The sequence below is a fragment of the Gavia stellata genome, chromosome 4 (genome assembly GCF_030936135.1).
Source record: "Gavia stellata isolate bGavSte3 chromosome 4, bGavSte3.hap2, whole genome shotgun sequence".
NCBI lineage: Eukaryota > Metazoa > Chordata > Aves > Gaviiformes > Gaviidae > Gavia > Gavia stellata.
The window spans coordinates 62,857,836-62,879,549 of record NC_082597.1 but is presented as its reverse complement, the minus strand read 5'-3'; the positions used below and the strand labels follow the sequence as shown (position 1 = coordinate 62,879,549).

At 34.1% G+C, this 21,714-nt stretch overlaps 2 protein-coding genes across 3 annotated transcripts in view; one reads left to right on the top strand and one right to left on the bottom strand.

The window, feature by feature from the left end:
• The window catches only part of PARPBP (PARP1 binding protein), a 52,237-nt gene extending 36,056 nt beyond the window's left edge, over positions 1-16,181 (top strand). Inside the window, exons 7-10 of one of the 2 annotated variants that reach the window (XM_009818759.2) lie at positions 4-182; positions 4,553-4,631; positions 15,061-15,211; positions 15,850-16,181. In XM_009818759.2, the coding sequence (XP_009817061.1) occupies positions 4-182; positions 4,553-4,631; positions 15,061-15,211; positions 15,850-16,181 (741 nt within the window). Of the gene's footprint in view, positions 1-3; positions 187-4,552; positions 4,632-15,060; positions 15,212-15,849 lie in introns of those variants that run through there. The other variant, XM_059816204.1, reaches the window with a different exon arrangement.
• Positions 16,182-16,543: 362 nt separating this feature from the next.
• On the bottom strand, positions 16,544-17,821 carry PMCH (pro-melanin concentrating hormone). The gene is made up of 3 exons (XM_009818758.1): positions 17,573-17,821; positions 16,863-17,064; positions 16,544-16,593 (listed from the first exon to the last, which is right to left on the bottom strand). Exons 1-3 carry the CDS (start codon positions 17,819-17,821, stop codon positions 16,544-16,546), a joined length of 501 nt encoding a protein of 166 aa, XP_009817060.1.
• Positions 17,822-21,714: the final 3,893 nt, after the last annotated feature.

Genomic DNA, 21,714 nt, shown 5'->3' with positions numbered 1-21,714 from the left:
CAGCCAAAATTGCATTCCATAAATCATGGCACTGTGTATTGTGGCAGAGATACTGTAAAGGTCTTACTAGTTCTTCTGGATGAAGAAGCTGTTGATCCTCCTACCCAGAACAAAGCAGAACTATTATATGATGATGAAAGCTTAAATTTGTTTGGAATCACCTCTGTTTTGACACTCTTCAGGTGAGTAGAAGAAGGTTTGTTTGGTTTGTGTTGGGTTTGTTTGTTTTTAAAGATCTTATACTGGGTGGTTAACAAAGCATTGATATTACACGAAGCAAATGGCCAAAGTGCAGTCTGTTGTGAGGTTAGGTGTAAAGGGAAAGCATTCTTAGAACAGTCTCAAGTTCTCAAAAGTATTCTACCTCCTCATTTGCATTTTCTGTATCTTCAAGATACTTTGGTAATATGGCCTGTTTGAGGTAGTACATTTCTGGGCTGCATAAAACCCATGAAGGAATATCCTTTGCAACAAAACTTCCAAATACTCACCTCATAAGTTGAGTTTGAACTCCTAAGTTCAAATACTGTCTGTTCAGTACCTAATGAGATTACTATTCAATTTGAAGATGCGTTCTTTGTCTAGCTATGACATAAGAGATTTTTGGATTATATCCTGTTATCTTCCTACGTAGTAATTATTTTGCGGACACAGTTTTAAATAGTTTTTTCATATCATGATCCACCAATCAGGATAGAATTGCACAAAGGAAGTTGAAACAAATTCACATGCATGAAGATTTATTAGTAGGGTCTGTAGCTGATGGCATACATTGACTCTAATGGTGAAAGTTGCTTTTGGGGAAGAAAAAAATCAAAAGAGGAGGGAGAGGAGAGGAAAGAGAAAACTCTCCCTGGTGACCAGCTGGGAAGTAAAGCAACTAGGGTTCCCAGACAAGCATCCTCTATAGTGCTGTGGTTGGTTCCCCAATAGTGCTTTTCCCAGGGTAACTATATTGTCTTCATAAGGACCTGCTCAAACCACTTATTGGTTGTCCCTGCTGTTGGTGCTTTTAGTGGGGATTAGAGCATCTGTTCATCAGGACAGGTGCTGCATGGCCAGTTGTTTATTAAGCTCTATGTATGCACGTTTTTGGGTTCCCCGATATAAAAGAAGAGTTACAACGAAAAGGGTAGGAAAAGTGGGGAAGAATGGGGTGTTTCTTATGCTGGTGGCATTCATTTCCCATGAAAGCCCACCATAACAACAAGAGCAGAGTGTGCAGGTGCAGGGCTGTGAGGATAACAGCAAGGAAGGAAAAACAATGATAGGTCTTAAATTGGAAGATAGAGAATCCTAAATGTCAAAGAATTTAAGGGTTCCATTAGATTTCTCCTTCGACATCTTTTATGAAACCAAAGGAACAAGCACATTCTAATAAAACTTAAAAAAAATAGTTTCACTAATAAGAATTCTAAATAAACTTTTAATATTTTTTTAATATAAAAGGCAGCTTGTAATATCATATTGTGGAATATTTCTTTCACCTCTCAAATATCTGTGAATAGCTCTTGCTATACATTTCTATTTCATTATATAACAAGCTTAAAATAATCCTGGTTTCAGTCTCTTATTTTTCCATTACTTCAGATTCAGGAAAATTGATCCACGTTACTTTTTAAACGGTTTCATTAATTTAATAAACCTTACCATGGTTGTATTTTTATCAGAATGAAAAGGACCTTAATTAGATTTAGGTTAATACTCTATGTGAATGGAATCAAGGCCCACCTGAATTCTTCTGAATTAAACACTACTATTATTCAGAGCTAGAAATCTTGATTTTATTTTTTTAAAGTAACTCTTTAATTTAACATGGGTTTTAAAACACTTATTTCTGAATAAGAGTGCCCACTGAGTACTTTGGTTTCACTTACTTAATTTGATTTTTTTCAGCTGAAGTAATTTTCTTGAATTTTCCCCAAAAGGTTAAGACATTTGTTTTGACTTAAAATCTTCTCGGTGTAGGTGTAAGCAGGTACTTCTATCTGTGAATTTATATTGTAATCTAGACAATTCTTGTGTTTTCTTTAGTAATTCTTAGTGGTCAATTTATTTTAGGTTTTATTTTCCAGTATGTAATTTTTTTAATATTATCTGTGTGCTTCCATTTAAAAATTTGATTTAGAAGTAATTTATTCAAAGTATTGAATTTATGATCCTAAATAATTGTTTTAGGAATAAAAATCTTCACAAAAACTGAAAAGAAACTTGCAAACAGCACCCGTTCTCAATTTTTATCAAATTTGTGTTCTACATTTCTGTAGCAGCTTTACTGTAAGGCTCCAATTGCATTATGAATGTTGAACACCTTAATTCTACACAGGATAGTAGCTAAGGTGTCACTCTGATTTGAGTCAATGTAAAGGCATCTCTATGGTATAGCACTTTTTTGTTAATGCTTATGTTTCAAATATTTGATCTGGAGTGTTTGCAGTCTTTTTGCCAATCTACTGTTAATAGTAAATCTGGAACAGTTTACAGGATAAATGGCAGTACCTTTGGCAGTAAAACATTACTGGAGTTTTCAGATTCTTTTTGCTAATCTGATTCTGTGTATCAGGTTGTTGCTCACCTCATATGGTAGTGTTTTATGGTTTTTCATCACATGGCAGTTATTGTTTTTAGGTTTTTCACAATGCTTTTTGTTATTTCTAGAGATTTCATTACTGAAGAATCTGAAAATATATTTAAAGTTTGTAAGTAGTTTTGTCTGGGTTCTGGTCAGTTTGAGAGAGCACTGTTAGTTTTCAGGTGAAGAGTGAGGTGAAATGAAAGTACTTCAAAACTTCAGCATTTCAGGAATTTTTCTTGCGTTGTTTTACTCTTCTAATAAACTTTTAGATCAATTGGGTAGATTTATCTCTTTGCACTGAAATCCTGTGAACAAGCTACTGCTGAGAAGCAGCTATTTTGTTAACTTTCTGTTCACTTTTTTAATTACAAATTTTTTCATCGTGATTTGTGAAATAGGTGCATATTTGGGAACAGAAAATGTAGGCACTGACAATACATCCTTAGTGTTTTAGAACATCCTAACCAAGCTGAAGTTTTTCTTACTTAATCTGTCCTTTAGTGTATCCATCAAATATTTTTCCTTCTGTAAGCACTTCATTTCAATCTTTGGGAAAATAGTCTTTTTAGATATGGATTATAGAAGTTCAAATAAAATTCTGTTGCTCTTTTTATTTTGAAGCTGCATGCAAGGCAGAAGTGTGCTAATTCTCCCATAGTATTTTAAAATTTTTTTAAGCAAACATAAAAATGTAGTGATGATATTGAAATCAAATTAAGGTGATTCTGATATAATTAATGATATTATTTATGTTTTAGAGTTAAATTTTGCATGTCCATGGATTAAGTATTTTCATAACTTTTTGCAGTAGAATTTATCTTTTTCTGGTTTTGCGGGTTCAGCAGGTATTCAGGGTTTGGGGCAACTTTTTGTTTGCTGCTGGTTTTTATACCATTCCCGTCATCTTCCTATCCTATTAATGTTAAAGCCAGTCATTACGACTTGCTCATGTCTTTTCTTGCTTTTTAAAATTTTCTTCTATTTAAGGAATACCCATGTTGATCTGGTGTACAAAAAAGAATGTCTTGAAAACCCATTTCTGGGGGCACTGAAAAGGAAACTAACCTATCCCATGCACTGGAAAAGCAGTGATGATTTAATCAGTCACTTATCCTGAGGAATCATCCGTTGTTGGAAAAGTGGGATGCTAAGAATTTTGTCATTATGGGTTACAAAGAGGACTCATGAACCAGAACAACAGCGTAGACGGGAGCATGCTAAAGCTACGTATTTTGTTAATTTAAATAGCAAAAACATTGAAGGTCCTGCAGAAATTTTGCACCACAGACAAATAGAAATAAATTAAGAATGAGCTAAATAAAATAATTTTTATTTATGGAATAATGGAATAGAATGAGCTAAATAAATAAAATAAAGAATGAGTTATTTTTGAAAAAAACTGTCATCGTATGCACACTGGCCTGGCATAAGCATAAATAGAGAAGTAATTATTTACAGATCCACAGATTAGTTGTTCTTATTTCAAGACCAAAAAAATCCCTTTGTATATGCATCAATAAGTTTTTGCATTATATGCACCAAAATTTTTCCTTAATGTATGTAACTATTCACATACTGAAATATAGGAGGGTGGAAGCATTTTGTTTGTGTGGTTACTTCTTTTGTAAAGTCTGTAAATATGAGGAAAACTATTCTGGATGTCAGTCAGATGCTATTCAAGGGAGCGTAAGTAGAATGGTGACCACCATTACAGATAACAATAACGTGGCTGCAGAACTACAGTAGTGTAAACATACTGCAAAATGATACCAGAAATTGGAACTGTACGTTTGGTTTCATTATGCTGTCTTCAGTTGTCACAGTACATGTGGTTACTTAGGAAGGGAGAAAACAAAGTAAGGCTTGGAGATTGAAGATACTTGCCTTCCTGTTTTTGAGGAACTTGGTATGGTAACTATTTTTCTTAACTAATTGCTTTTACATGTTCCAAATACTTCTTATATCTTTTTAATATAGATCTCCAGCACAATCCAATGGATCTCCAAAACCTCTTAGACAACGTATTCACAAATCTATGGATGAAAAAAAAATTAAGGTACTGTGGAGGAATTGCTATGCGACTACAGATGCACTGAAATAATAATGCTAAAATGAAAATAACAGTGTTAAAATTCTCAAATACTTGGCTGAAATGTATCCCATAGCTAAAGAAATGTAGTTGTGATTAACTTGTGGTAATAGGCCCAACTTGAACAGTGTTGTAACATGAATGGTAATACCTAAAACTCCAGAAGAAAAAGGCTTTAAACTCAAAAGTGCTTCCTAATGAATATCTCTTAATGGAGATATACTGAGTTAATTGGTATCTCTTCATTTAACCATCTGTGTATTTCAGGACTATAGAAATAAAACTGAAGCTATGTGAAAACAGAGATAAAACTGAACACAGGCACCTGATTTCAATTCTGATAGTATAGGCATTCTAAAAGTGTAATAATGACTTGTTCATTACATTTTTTTGTGATGCTTTTTATTTGTAACATTCTGAAGATGTTTCCATAACATTGCTTTGTGAACAATAAAATAAAAATAGCAAACATTAGCATCTTGTAAATTAAATGGAACATTACAGGAGTATGTTGGTGTTGCGAATGGCACTATTCAAAAGAACAACTTCAATGTTTCTGAAAATTTCAGTCTTCCAGTGTACTGCATTTTACATAGTCTTTTTTCCTCAAAATTGTCAAACTTGAATGTTGGGACTATGGAAAGAGGCAGAGCTTGTATCTTCCACAGCATTTCAACAGAGAGTTAAATAAAGTAGTGACTTAACATTTTTTACAAACAGCCCTGACAACAGGTAAAAACACAAATATAATTAGTATATAAGGAAGAAAACAGAGGTGTTTTAAGCCATCAGAATTAGTTCTAGAACAGCACAATGGAAAAAAAATCTTTCTGCCACTGGACACAAGGGGAATTTTAACATATTACATGTTTGAGAAGTAGAAATTCATTAAAGGGAAGTAAAATGAAAAGCACTGTCAGTATTTCCAGCGTGAGTTTTAAATATACTCCATTCTGAGTGCTTTTTTTGGAATGGGGGTGGAGTGGATGATGGGTGTTTTGGATACATGCACTAATTATGGTGAAACTTAGCTTAAAACTCAGGGAAATCATGAAAGATTGAAGCTGATAAAGGATCATCATTATATTGATTTTATGATAAACAGCATATTTGAATTGCAGCTTTACTCATCAAATAGCAAAAACATGATATGCAGTTTGTATAATACATTGAAATAGATAGTTTTCTTATCTAAATGGAGGTTTCGTAATTGGATTCATGAAGCGTTCAGTATCAAAGTACAAAAATTATTATCTAAAAGTAATTACCTGTCACATTTGAGACTTTTTCTGGAAATTTACAAGGTTTTTGACACAAACTATCAAAAATATGAGTCTTGAGGCTGATTCATATTATGAAACTATTTTTACTATTTTTGGAAATACTTTTTTGCTAATCAAAAATACCAGATTAGCTACCATAATTTCTGTGCACATAGTATTTCTTTCAGAGGTCTCTGAATAATAGAATGAGTTCTACTTCAGGAGCAGGAATTGCATGCAAAGGTTCATCATTACACTCTCCTGTGCTGCTTTTGTAGTGCCTGACTCTAATAAGGGTTCTGTGAACTCCTATGATCCTTGTTAATACAATGCAAAAATCTTTTTCTGTAGGACTCTTGTCCTAGTCTTGTTTCACCATGATTGATGAAATAGAATGTAGCTGTAGCAAAATAGAATGAAACATCTGATGTTTTTAGCCAATAAGTTTTAAGATCTTTCAGTCAACTTCTAGAACTGATTTTGGTGCTCACCAGGTGCCTAATATAATTGAGGATGACTATTTTGAAATGTCGTTTTGACTTATGAAAGCCAAAATTCAAAGAGAACAAGCAACAGATCTAAAGTCTGCGGTTCACACTTCTAAACTTTCTTTGGCATCTTAGAAGACTGTAAAGCTTACTTATAGTGTCATCTTTTGTAGATTTTATCTATGATGGTGGACTCTCTTCCCCTACTTTTAGCAATGTGGATGGTAACGTGATTAAAATGTTAAGCGGAATGGCTACTTGGAGCTATACAACTCAGAGCAACATTGAAGCTGCTAAACTGTCTGTAGTAATCACAATCTGGCTTTCTTCCAGTGTATCCTATTGTACCAGAGAGACAAAGTACAGCATGGAACTGAGGCCAAAGGTCTCAAGATGTTTTTCCATTTAAAAAAGTGAAAGTAAAAATCACACAGTTCAGAGTGTAAATGTTCCTCAACTATGTATCAGCATAGAGTCCTCTTACTCAAGACATCTGAGTGTTTCACATTGTTTACCATTCTCTTTTCTGTGTATCAGTTAAACATTGCCATCTAAACTACACTGTATTCCTGTGAAGTCTGGAATTATTCTTCCAGTATTCCTACGTTCACCTCAGTCTTGCTTTGTCTTCCAGTCAATTAAAGTTGCTGTTGCCAAACAGCTAATGACTTTTCTAACTAAAACTCAGATAGTTCTCTTCCATTCATCTTTGATCTCCATCCTCTCACGTAAAATCCTGCTTTCTTGGAATGTTCATCTTTCATTTTATCTTTTTCTGGTTTTCTTTCTACCTTTCTAACAATTTCTATGGAGTTTCTTTTGCATGTTTCTAATCCTTCCTTTTCTTCCTTTTCTGTGAAGAATTTTTAGGGCCCTGTCTTTCTCTTCTTTTCTCTTTCTGTACCTTCTTTGTGGATGAATACGTCTACAAACAGAAGTTCAGCTGTCATCTATATACGAACAGTTCACAGATCTACATCTGACCTAAGTGTCCTTTTTGTCAAAACTGACATCTTTTGTTACCTCTATACCATCTTGTGAATACCCAGCTGTTGAACTTGAGGTGGTATGTCTATCTTTCCTGGTATATTTAACATTGAGGACAGTATTATACCTGTTACTTTTTCACTCCATAACACCTCTGGAATATATTCTTCTCTATCCATATGTCCACTCAACTATAATTTATTAAAGGTTCATTTTGCTTTTTGATGTGCTGCTGTGTATTTTTCTTGGACTTGACAGTTGAAGCTTTGGCCTATCTTTCTTCACTGAGATTGCTGTACAAAAAATTATCAAAGTGATTAGATGGCAGATGCCATTATTTTGTTTGCATCTTAATCTGTTCCTTTAAGTTGTAGTAGATATAAGCTACTTGTTTTAACCTATCCCAAGCCATTGATTATTTCTGATTTGCTGCTTTGCGATGTCTGTCCTTGCTTACATTCAGCCTGCAATATCAATCTTCATTGTTCATTTGTTAATTTTCAAACTAGCTCTTTCAGCTGTCTGTTTTATACTGTTTCTTAAGGCTGAAGAGATTTCCTATAGGTATCTGCAGAACTCATTATCCTCCTTTTAAAGGTATTGAAAAAGGTTTTAATCAACTTCTCCCCAAAACTTAGCAGTGCTTTGTGTTGAGATGGATGCCCATTACCATGACTAATTTCAGTTCCTTTCTCTATGAATCCATATATTTCTTCTCTTGGATTGTAATATCTCTTGGTAGAAATAAATTTTGTTCTGTCTTTACTGTGCAGCACATAGCACAATGAATTCCTTGTCTGTGACAATAGATCTCAAGTGCTGTAGTAATATTTATCACGTTCTTATACTGAATATCAGTCTTCATTATTATTTCATACAACCATCTTGAAACGTGTACAGGTTGCTTATAAAATGCACAGTTGTAAATTTTGTTATGCATAATATGCTTATTTTAACAATTGACTCAGAAGAGATAGCATACACATGTTTTTTGAATAACACAATAGCAACATGATGGTTCTTCTCAACTTCAGTGATTCTTCTGAGAAGTTTCTTATGCAGTATGTGTGATGGTAGCATTAGTTCTATGAAATTGTCTTAAGGACCTTATTACCATGCTGCATCTGATAGGTGGTTAACTGGTTAGTCTATAGTACAAATTCATGATCTGTCATTGGAACTTGTCCCATAAAAGTTTCCTTTTCGATGATATTTGAGAGGGGAAGAAAAACACAGTAGTGGTGATTAGTTTGGTTGTATGCTGAGTCCCATCAAGATGTATGTGTTGAATAAATAAATATAGGAAAACTAGGAAGTGAAAGGACAAACACGTCTCTAAATTAAAAAAAAAGAGAGAGAAGAAAAAAAATCATTATACCCTCTCCTTCCTTAAGAGGAAATGATCTCTCTCACAACTTCTGCAGATTTATGTGGAGGAGTGCAGATTGATAATATTTAGACCTAGGGCACAACACCATGCATATGTATTTAGTATCTAAAAATATGGAGAGTGATTAAAGTAAACGGGTAGCTATGAACTGGAACAAGTGTTTAAAAATAAAATAAATCTGCGGGTATTTCCATTGTGCCAAAACAAATCCCTGGCCAAAGTGAAAGGCAAAGAAATATCTGTCTTTCAATCCTCATTAAATACTGGAAGAGATGCAGAAAGATCACCTAACTATAATGGCATTTGTTAGGAGGCAAAGCTGTTGCTTTTATCCCTAGAGGAGAAGGAAGTCTGGGGAAGTAGCATGTTGTATTTTTTTCATTCCCTCCAGCAGAAGCAGGTAAGAGTAATAATAAGAAACTCAATCTTCCTTTGAGAGGCAATTTAGAGTTTCAAGTTTGTTATCTATTGTTTAAGCGAAGTGTCTTCTGGTGAATGGTATTTTGTGGAGGGAGTCTTTAATTCAGGAAGGTCTATAGAACATCTATTGAGTTATGTCTCTTGTCAGTTGTCATTATCGCTCCTTTCTGCTTTATAAAAATAGGTTGAAAGTTTAATTGGATAAGAGAGCAGTATTTTACCTAAAAAGGGTTCATCCAACCTTATGTCTGCTGCTTTGAATCATACTTCCATTTATCGGAAATGTGTAGATACCCTACTGTTTGACTACTTATTTTGTTGATTTCAATGGAGTTATACAAGTCATACTTATTGGTGACAGAGGGGAATGGAAGGACTGTTATAATCACCCGCTTTGTTTAGGTTGAAGAGCAACTTAAGACAACAAAAATGTTGCATAGTAAGATTTTCATCTTTCTTCTGCACCAGAAAAGATTAATTAGACTTTCAAGTTGTAGGAAAAATACTGTTCCTGAACTAATGGGGTTGGGTGAAACTAAGAACTTTAGGACTTAAGAAAGAAGGAACAAAAGCTATTAGGCTGTGAGCATGCAATATATGAGGGACTAATGGATCTTTTTTTGTAAACTTAGGATTGTTTTGGCCTTTTGATACATTGTTTTAGAAATCCTGCTGCATTGTTAACACATTTACCCTGAAACAGCTGCAAGGAATTTCAGTAGTTTGGCATGTTTTTTTCTTAATGTAACCGGAGACAACCTTTCCTATGTGAGGCACTATTTCCCTCCAACTGGGAATGTAACTGTAGTTTTAGTTTTAAAAGGTATTTGTGGCTTAAGAACTCTAACAAATCTTGGCATGCTTGAAGTTCATTGTAATTTTACTGTGTATAGAAATCCTTCCAAGGAAAAAGCTCCACAAAGTAAGAAATCCCAGTCTGCATTTCTCATGTGACTTGTTCATGCCTATATAAAATGACTTAATATCTAGCTTCATGGACTGCAGTTATTTTTCATTGCTTAGTTATCTAAATGCTGTTACTTGAGAGAATTGTTTTGCCTATTTGTAATTCTAGTACAAATAAACTGTGACTTGGAAAACTATCATCAGGAAGTTATCAAGAGTTTTGTGTATGTCCACTATAATTGTGAGCTGAAAATCCATAGTAACAGAGAAAACAATCTTCCTCAGGTAATAGTCTTATCTATTGTAGCAAGAAATATTTATTTCTAAGTGGAATATAGTTATAGAGAACACTAAGCTAACTAGTAGTTTCAATGTGTACGGAGTATGCTAAAACTGAGTATGTGGAGGAGAGAGGGTGAGGGAAGAAAAAGGTTGTGTTCAGCACAAAATCCGAAGAAAGACTTTATTATTAGTGTCAGCTGATAAACCGCACTTCTGTAGAAAATACTGTTATTTTTTTTGTACAAGACCCCTAAACTACTTTCTTAAGATCAGTAGGTATGAATTTTGAGTACTTTCAAAACGCAATAATGAGGTGATCTGAGGCTAACTGTTCTCAAAACAGTAGTAGGTTAATCTGGGATAGCAAAAGGCTGGTACAATGTCATGCTAAAAAAAATGATAGTTTTAGTACAGTAAAAGCTTGCTATTACCTGAGCTATTCAGGACATTTTTCATGTTTGAATAGCATTCTGCCTTGGTTTGGCAATGATACTTACCACTTACTGTTTTGTTACTCTTCCCTTTACGCTCCCTTCTCTTTTCCAACTTCCTTTCAACTTACCTTTAATATTTTTTTTCTAAAAGGACAAAGGTAAGGGTGGAGAAAATACATTTTCTCCTTTTCTTTCTTTTACTCTTCCAAATAGTACTCTAATTGTTAGGCTAGAAAATAAAAACATGTGTTTGTTGTTACTGATGTAGGTTTTCAAATTCTATTATGCCGTTCCAGTGTATAAAAACCAAATCTCAACATTCTTACTAAGTATTGGCAGTACTGTCTGTATGCAGATGCTGGAAGGAGATCCAGAAGAGATTATCAACTAACTTTTAGAAATAAATAGGGCATGCACCATTAATATTTCATATAAAAGGGATTGTTTTATGCTGGCATCTTAAACAACTGAAAAACTTCTCTAGATATAGAATTCAAGGTGGGAGAATATTCTGCTTTATCTACTCATTAGGACTACTAATTGACCTATGTGTGCTGAAACACTGTCTTAAATTCTATCATACTTTCTTCCAGCTGAACAGAGGTAACAGCAAACACAGTTTTCTGAAATGCAGCCGAATTTCTTTCTTTGTATAGGGATAACAGCAACATCCCACTTGCTTGTGAAGAGGAGAGGGGATAGTGAGTCTGAGTTCATTGCATACCATTTGTGTGCAACTACTTGATTAGCAAATCGAGCTCCCAACATATTTTGCTCTCCCAGAGCTGTGGGTCATTGGGATGATGCACTCAAAGCAGTGGATTTCAGGGAATTTAACGTAAAAACTCTAATTTCTACAAGCTATTTCAAGCTGTTGACAGGTTTCATTATGTGTGCTTCAATCAAGTTTTAAGTTGTTCTTTTTTTCTTTAAAAACATTCCAGTGAAGCTCTACTTCTTAATTCAGCACTAGACTTGTGCTCTTTTGTTTTGCCTTCAGGCCATTAAAGTTTACTTATTGCTACCTCACTCAATGTAATACAGTTGTTTTTACTAGTGAGTATACATTCCTAGACTAGTTGGGAAGTTTAACTGCTTCAACAAATTTAGTCTTGATTTATAGATACCCTCTAGATTAATACTAGCATCAGTTGAAACAGTCATATTTAGTAGAGCGTTGTATACTGTTTGCAAATGACTAAATGGTATGTGATGCAATACAGAGTGAAGTTTTGAGGCATATTTCAAACTTCAGTGAAGTTGAAACAGACAGATGGGTTTGTGCTGCAAGTTTTTACGTATTTGAGCTTGACTTCTACCCTTTGACTCCACATATTCCAATCCCTGCAAACTGAACTAGTGAACTGTCAGGTGAGGGTGGTAAAAAGAAACCCTGATGTGCCAAAAAATAACTGGATTTATTTTTGGTTATAGAATGGTAACTAGGCTTTCTTGCTGAAGTTTGATGTTTTTCGTGCTGTGTTTATTATATACAATTTGTGCTGAGTTGATTTGCCTCTTGCAATATGAATGTGATAGAACTGTGCAAGTTACTGTTGCATAATTTTTGATGTGTGTCATTTTCTGAACAAAAATGAAAAATTGAGGGAATTTTAAAGAATTAAGATGAAGTGTTTAAGAAACATAGCAAATGTTTCTGAAAAGGGGGTTGCAACCTGAAAGGGGGTTGCAGAGAGGTGGGTGTTGGCCTCTTCTCCCAAGTGATGAGTGACAGGACAAGAGGAAATGGCCTCAAGTTGCGCCAGGGGAGATTCAGACTCGATATTAGGAAAAATTTCTTCACTGAGAGAGTGGTAACACACTGGAATAGACTGCCCCGGGAGGTGGCGGAGTCACCCTCCTTGGAGGTATTCAAGGAGCATGTGGACGTGGCATTGTGGGACATGGCTTGATGGGCATGGTGCTGTGTGGTGTGGGTTTTTTTTGTATGTGTGGTGGTGTGTTGTGGGTTTTGTGTTTTTTTTTTTGTAATGGTTGGACTTGATGATCTTAAAGGTCTTTTCCAACCTTAGTGATTCTGTGATTCTGTGAAATATGGGAAAATATTTTTCATTAATATTACCGTAACCTTAAACTTAAAGAAAATGTAATCCCCTTATATTCTAAATATTGTAATTGTAGAATAGAATATTGATTAAGTTTAAACTAGATTAGAGTTGCATTTGTAATTATTTTAAATTCTTAAGCTTATTCTGGGTATAGTTTCTTTATCCTTCAAAACACTTTCTGAAAAGAGTATAAAGTTAATGACATACCCTTAATGACTTGGTGAGCTAAGGCATAAACTTGAAGCACACAAAATCTTGTAAACATCTGTGTACATTATTTTACTTTACAGTAAGTGTTTTAAGTACAGAATAGACTAACACTTAAAGATTAGAATTGTTGAGAGTCAGGCTGGGTAGTTCTCCCTGTTAAATCTGCTGTTACTTGGCATAGAGAAATTGCAGTTTGGGAGTGATGGATAACTGGGAAAATTGGGTCTTTTTAACTCTTGAAGGGAATACTGAGTTTAAAGTAAAACTATATATGTACAGACATATTAAGTATTATGTTTCTGTAAATAAATGGGATATTTTTTACCAAAAAGACTGTAGGTGTGTTCACCTGGCCAACTGCAGTAGCATGACGAGATACTTAAGCTGCATCTCGATGATAAAAAGCTACAGTCTGTTAGCTTATGTGGATGAAAACAGTACCTGATGAAAGTGGCATAAATTGTGACTGAATTTTGTGAATGAAGGCCTGTGTGAAAGGAGGTTTCTGAGAACATGTTCTTTTTCTCTAAGTCTGAGATTTGGAGTTGGAAGAAAAATATATCTATAGGGGTCAAACCTGAACTGTAAGATTTAACCATGCTTGTGTTAAGAAAAGTAGACTTGCATAATGCAAACTTTTTAATCAGAAAAGTGGCTGTAAACCTCTCATTCGACAAATCATTCCTGTTATCTATTTATATAGCAAGACTTATTTTGTGACAGTGTTTCTTGCTTTTTCTTTTTCCTGATATTTGTACTGTAGTACCTGTTCAGCTCAAATTTATTTGAATTCACCTGTACTGTTGTAATAGAATTATTAACTAAAAATCCTAATATATTGTAATTATCTGCTCTGTGCTATACCTTTCAACATATTTTGTATAATCCAGTAGACTTTCAAATGGAAATGAGGGCAGAATTTTTCTTGCAGAGTCTATAGCATTTGTGATAAATTGGCCAGAAAGTACAAAGCTTGACCCTGAAATTCTGGCTGATATAAAGCTGTAACTTCAGTGTAAATTGAAGAAGTTTGACCTGCAACCACTGATTCCATTAAATATGGATATATTGAATATATTGAAAATTTCTATTTACTTTTTTGTGGTTGTACCAAATATTTCGATTTACGTGTGCTATGAGACTAGGTTCCCTGCTTCCAAGACTAGGAGATGGAGATGAGCATGCAGAACCAGATACAATAGTGTTCTTCGATACTGTAGATTTCTGGCAACTTACGCTATATGGGTATGTTTTGACAAACACGGAGTTAGACATTGGCAGTCAATGAGGAAATGGCTTTATTTTGTGAGTAAATGGGAAATCTGAAATTTGCCAAAGACCTGAAATAATACTTTATATTCCAGTTTTAGATATAAGTATATTGAAGCTTAGTTTATATTGTCTATCATTCCTTTTCAGTGTTGCTATTATGCTTTCCTCTATGTATAAATTGGTTAAGTGGTGAGATTTATCCTATATTTGGCATTTATGAACCGACATCTCAGAGATGATGACCTGTAGAAGTATGATAATTGACTGTAGTAGCTATGACAGCTACTCAAAACGGTAGTCTGCAGTCTATCAAAAGAGGGGGCTAACTTTGACAGAAAATCTTAAGTTGAAGCTTTAGAAGTTAATGTGTAACTTTCTGAAAGAGATTAAAAAATATTTTTAAATTATTTTAGGGCTTTAATAGAATAATTTATTAGTATTCTTGAAAGTAGGACTTTAATAGAATAATTTGTTAGTGTTCTTGAAAGCCTTTACACTTTGTAAACGATTACTGAATAAATATTTTTTATGTGAGCATACTCATTTTCTGATATTTTACATGATCTAAAAGCTTTCAAGACAGAAGAATGGGTAAACTTATTATTTTACTAGTCTTGCAGGTGTTGTCTTTCACTTTTGTAAATATTTAAAGCTAATACTAGATTGCTATTTGCAGATGCAGCAATCTTCAATCAAATCTCAGTTTGCATGTACTTATAAAAATGAGTTGACTGAAATAAAGGATCAGCATTTCCTCAGCAGTAGCCAAGTTCCAACCTCCATATATCCTGCACCAAAGCAACATTTAAAAGCCAGATATCTCACAGGTAAGCTGTAGTAGGACTGAATAAGTAAATGTGATAGCTGGTATTTCAATTGTTATCAAACAAGGCTTTAGTAAAACTCAAATATAAATATGTTTTCAAGAAAAAGACATGCCTCATTGCTCTCTGTATGCTATGATCAGTTAAATGTCATTGCATTAAAATTGTAATGCTAATGCTTTGAAAATATAAATCTGTTTGAAAAATATGTATTGATGCTATCTTGAGCTAAAAAAAATACATTTTAGATACATTACATAATGTTTCTTCTTATTTTGCAAAAATAAGCTAAGTGAAATTTTTATTTTTGCCATTCAAAAAAGGGGAAAAATTGTTTTACTCCGCTGTAAACCATATCATATACATCATTTCTAATAATCTTTTCCAATATCCTAAAGTTATAAATCCGCTTCCCTAAGTTAGTTGCTATTACATGTTTTTGAGCAATATTTTAAATTGGCAGTACACTTATGAACACATAGCAAATGTAACTGCCATGACCAGCATAGTTTTATTTTATTGATAAAGCACTAGTTTTGATTAAAAAAATCACATGACAGTTGTCTGATAGAAAAAGGTTTAATAATCCCAGCTAACTTTTTATTTCTTCACATATGTTTGTTGATATTCTTACATGATAGAAGGTATGAATCCATGTCGTGATGTACCAGTGCTTGGAACTCTTTCTGAGAATGTTCACCAGACTAGAAGCTACACAGAAATGGGAAAGCTAAGTTGTGAGCCAAGCAAGAACTCCAAGAATGAACAGATGGATTTGAATAACGATAAAGCAATCTATGATAAGGAAAGTGAATCATCTTTGCAAAAAAATGCTAAAAGACCTAAGACTTCAAACAACCCTCAGAAGGACTTGGACAGCAAAATCGGTGGAAAAAGAAAACACAGTAAAGCTGCAAGCAAGAATAAGTTGATTGCTGGTCAGGCAAAATTAACTCACTTTTTTAAACTATAGGTTTTTCTTTTGACATACATGGTACGTTGACTGGTTCAGAAGTTGTAAAATTTTGCAAGAAAAGGATGAAATTCATTAATTGCTTCCTTTCATACTGAAGTGGAAGTAGCTTATCTGTAGTATTAGACAAATACTTACAAGTCTGGATTATGCAGAAGTCTTTATTTTCTGATAACAATACATTGTTAGTAATTACAGCTATGTTCTTTTTTGGTACTGAATTAAGTTTCCCTCTACAATATGATGGGAAAGTATTTTTGGATGCATATGTATAGCCACACTAAACCACAGTAACTTCAAATTACATTAAATTAATAATAAAATGTTTAATCTTCAAAGAAGGTGGTGTAGATCATTAGTTTTCAGACTTGCCAACAAGGTCGATAGACTCTTCCCAGCATACACCTGAGCACTACAGGAAAAAAATACCTGAAAGTTTAAATCATCAAAGAACTAGAATTCTTTATGGCCTGTGTTAATGTTAATTTGACAAATGCTTCCTCCCCTGTGCACAAAATCATAATAGATATAAACTGGAAATGCAAGATTTCATCAGCCCTAGTAAATACCAAACATGACATGTTGTTTCTAAATGAACCTTTGTCAGATTGCTGTATAGACAGTGCATTATCCTTTACCAGAATGAAATAATTTTCGTGTAAAAAATGAAAATATACTTACTGTCAAAATCCCTTCTTCCTATAGGGAATTTAGCTGAATTTTCTTCATCTGCAATCTCTCTTTCCTGTATTGATTCAATATTTCGAATTTCAGTGTCAGTGGGAAAAGCCATGGCTCCCTTCAGTTCAAGATAAGGTAGTTGCTTTCTACCTAACTTGATTGGCATAATATGATTTAAGAAATCATGTCTGGAACCTGTGTCCTGTTTTAAGGGAAAATAAGAGTAGCAGTTTATCTTTATTTAAAGTCAGTTGTGTTCACTTTTATACTTTATACTTAGCAGTACATGTATTTTATCTTTCAAGATTATATTTTAAAAGTAATGACCTGCATTACATCTTTGGCTGAAATGGTTTTATGGTAAAGAGCATGATAAAATAATGTGTCTTATATTTGGTGATGTTAAACTCTTCTGCATATAAGGACATGCTGAATCAAACATAAATATAGGCTTTTTTCCCCACAGGTTTTGGCTACATATAGTTCTGTAAAAGTCAGATTTCTTTTATTCAACTGTCCAAGTTACACATTTAAAATCTTGGAATTAAATACTTACAGTTGAAAATTTATTCCTGACCATAGTATGCTACACTGATAATTTTGTATATTCACCAGGTTATTGCTTTAAATTTATTGTACTTGTTTTCTAAAGGGCTATAAAGACCATTTCCATTTTACAATTAAGCCAAAATGTAAAACTGAAAACTCACCAAGAACTTCATGTTTCTGTCATCCTCTTCATCCAAAACACTGCTCTCTTCAGTCTTATAATGCTTCAGCAAAGGTATAGCTCCTCTGTTCACAGTTCTATCTCCATTTCGAAGAGTTTTTCCTAGCTTTAATGTGGTTAGCAACATATCTTCATCTTCTACCTTTTGCAGAGATTTTGAAACTGAGAGTAGAAAACCTTGCGAAAAAAGAGAGAGAGAAAGAATTAACATGTATGATGAGATACACATTCTCAGTTACTTAACACTTGCATAGAAGTTTAAGCAGTTTTCAAATTTTAAGAAAGCTTTTCCAGTTGTAAATCAATATGTTCTCTATCTGTGCCCACTTTATATATTTTACAGATTGAATGGGAACTACTTCAATGGCTGATGAGTTCACTCTTAAAATGACTCATATTAAGGAGTAACCTTTTCTATAATCCTTCTAATCCCATCTGTTTAGAACTACTTAAACATTTCTTTAGCATGGATAATTTGTTTCTTTGTATGTTTTTAGAACAGCACAGCTTAGTTCCTTTTGATGGATCAGTATAACAAAGTTGACAGAAAGTAATGTCCCTTTGTGGTGTTTATAAAACCTTACTTCCAGTTAAGACAATTTAAGAAAAGCAACTAATCTACATAAGTAAGCAGGACTGTTGTAAAGGTGTTACTATCATAGTTTTTGATAAAAACTGATTCACGAAACTGTTGAAAAGCTTGAAATTTAAGCTTGAAGTTAGACTGCTACTGTGTTAGAGCTGAAATCATTAATTTATATTTCTATGTCCATTATGTCAGGTTACATTAGTCAGAGTTTATGTCTAGAAATCTTTATTAATACCTAAGCAATTATATTTGTCTGCATTTTCTCTCTGAAAATGGACTTTTCCCAGATACAAATATAATATAGTCAGATATGCTTGCTAAGAATGTAGAAAGAAAAGTAAACTTCAGTTTTTCATTTTAAGTCTTTGAAGTCTACCTATTACCCTGTGGAAGGAAGCGTGGGAGTTCCCACATAACATTTTTCTGCCTTATCTGGCAAGCAAATGGAGCCAGCTCAAATTATAGCTAATCTCTTAATGTTAGTGATACAAACCACCTATTCAGTGGCTGTGTGCCTCTTAGCTGGTTCCCATCTCTTAGATCCATGTTTGTTTTAACCTTTAGGTTAGTGCAGGGAAGCAAACATCCTGCTACTCAAGGCAAACCACTAGGAAATTCACCAAAAAACTGACTAAGCAGAAAGAGTACTGGTTCCCCCTTGTTTTCCTCCCTCACTCTCCATTTTGCTTTTACTGCTTTTTCTCTGTACTGTCATACGCTAGGTACAAAATGTTTTATCAGCAAAAGTGATTTCTAAACAGTGGTTTTTTGTACTGATTTTCTGATGGTCTTCACTAGTACCTACCACTGATACGGTGTGAAGGAGAAGGTAAGATTGGTATTTAATAGTCTAGACAAGTCTACAACACATTAATGGTAGTCACAGACAGCAAGCATAAATTTTGTCTCTATACTTGTTACAAGAAGTCCAAGGAGGAAATATGAGTGCTGCTGAGAGGTGTTGCAAAATCTTAGGGAAGTACAGAAAGAATAATAATGATTCCTGCTGAAAACCAGCAATGATACAATGCTAATCCACAGACTGAGGATGTTATGTAGAAGAACTGACCAGTGTTGTTGGAACTGTGGTATTTTCAATCATTGTTCACTGCTAAACTTCCTGGAAAAGCAGACTGCCTTGCCAAAGTAATTTCTTGGTAAGAAGTTTCATGGGAGAATACGTCCTGCTGGACTAAGCAGTTTTTAACTAAGAGACATTTTGGGTATATACCCACTTTTCCCCAAATGAGGAAAGTGCATTTAATCCTTTCCGGGCAGAGCAGCTCTGACAAATAGAATTATTGCTTCTCATTCTTTTAATTTCCTTGCTGTAGAGCCTCTTTTCTTTGACTTTAATTGCCTGGCTACAAAGGAGACAAATTTGAAACTCAATTGTATATGGTTTTGTACTTCTCATCCAACCCCATTTTGCTAATTTATATTCTTCCCTCACATTCAGTATTTGTACAGTTTTGTTCAATTAATAAAGCAAAAGCTGTGTATGCTCTGTAATGGTACTTTTCATTTATCTCAGCCTAGGCAGAACAGGAGGAGTGCTTTGGAGCTGCTGTTGGTAGCAAACCTTTCTCTTTATATGTTGGTATATGAATTAACAGTTGTGGAACAAGCTGTCCACCCAATAATTGTGTATGCAGCAAGAGCTTCTGCTTATCTGAAGCTATAGTACCCACAGGTATGTAGCGTATATCACACATGGCTTGCTTTCAAATGCTTCTCTGTCATTTAATACAAAGCATAGTTAAAATAAGAACAACTGATGTGGATCAATTAGAAAGTCCATCTACAGTGTTTATTTAGTTGTCTGTTGCGTCTATTGTGTCTTTAAGCTGATGTCTGTGGAAGAATATAAGATCATGGCAAACTTGTGTTACTCCCTCCAGTATCCTCTAGTGCTTCTTGAACTGGCTGTTAATTTTTAAGGATTGTTGAAGATTTGAGGTGGTTCTAGTGATAGAGTAGAACCTCCTAATTAGACTGTGAAGAAATCAATAGTGTATGTCTATAAATTCAGTGACTCTTCTGCCTGTTCAGAGCAGTAGAGAACATTTGTACACCTGCAGATTTGCAATGCACTGTGTACATCTCTTCATAATGCCTTTGGGAATCCTAATACTCTGATGTCTGCATTTTTTCCTTTTTATCTTGAAACTTTCAATTTTAGTAAAAAAGTAAAATGTTTTAATATACCAGCTTCTATGTTTTATTATTGTTTATCAAATTGGCTTTTTATTTTCATAGTAAATAATAACCTAGTGCTGCTTACAGAGCAATAACAATTTGAGAAACTCTTCTTGCTTCTACATTGTATCTTGTTACAATGAAATATGAACTCCTAACATCTGAAATCTGATGTGGTATATGTGAGTAAATAAAATCTAGGTGATAATGTGCCTGGAATTTTTCTTATACTCATTTTGAATTCTTCGAGGAATGGGTTACGGAACAATTGTAACAGTTTTATTTTGTCTTGTAACTACTGTAATTGCCATGTACAAGTGTTTGAGCCTAATGCCTGGTATTGACTGAATGATAAATAAAACAGGTGCATCTTATATAAAGCCAAATATATTTTTAATATTATCAGAATTGAAAAACTTTGCAGTGCAAGAGAGAGTATTTAAGCAACCTTAACAAATAATTTTACTGAATCTTAAAATAGCACAAAAATATCTGGTTAATGTTAATTTGCCCAGTAGCATACTACTTCTGATTTTAAAAGGTGGTGGTTTTTTCGGTTGTCTTTTTTTAGCTTGGATCTTATAAATTTTATATGAACAGCTGTATTTCAGTCCTTTTTGAGTGCAGTTAGAAGATATTTGTCATTTGCACCAAAAGCCACACATACTGAGACTTTGGAAGACTGATTTAAAACCAACCCCAAACTCTTCATAATGTGCCTGTTCATTTGTGTGATCCTCTAGTAGCAGAGAAGGAAATGCAGACTGTCTTTCTTATCCCTAAAGAATGTAAAAGCATGGAGTTATGTGCATGAGACAAATATTTCTAGGGCACTTAAGTCATTTGGGTTGTTTTGAGTAACAACAAAGCATTTTCTTACTTTGATAAATAACTTAATATATTAGATTTTTTGTATTAGAAAAAAGAAATTTGTGGCATTTATTTTATTAAGAGATCCATTTTAGCCATGGTGTTAACAATATATGTTGTGCATTGTGACAGACTTAGGTGAATCTGTTTTAATTTCTCAGACATAGATTCCACCCCCCCACCCCTCCCCCCCGATCCTTTTTTTGTGATTTTGGACAGAGTGAAAAGAATAGACTGGTGGTATTAATTGTTGATTTGTGCATTTTGTTTAGCACTGCACGGCTTAGACAGGTACACTCTTCACTGGGTTAAAAACTGGCTGGATGGCTGAGCCCAGAGAGTTGTGGTGAATGGAGCGAAATCCAGTTGGCGACCGGTCACAAGCGGAGTCCCCCAGGCCGGTCTTGTTTAATATATTTATCGATGATCTGGATGAGGGGATAGAGTGCACCCGCAGCAAGTTT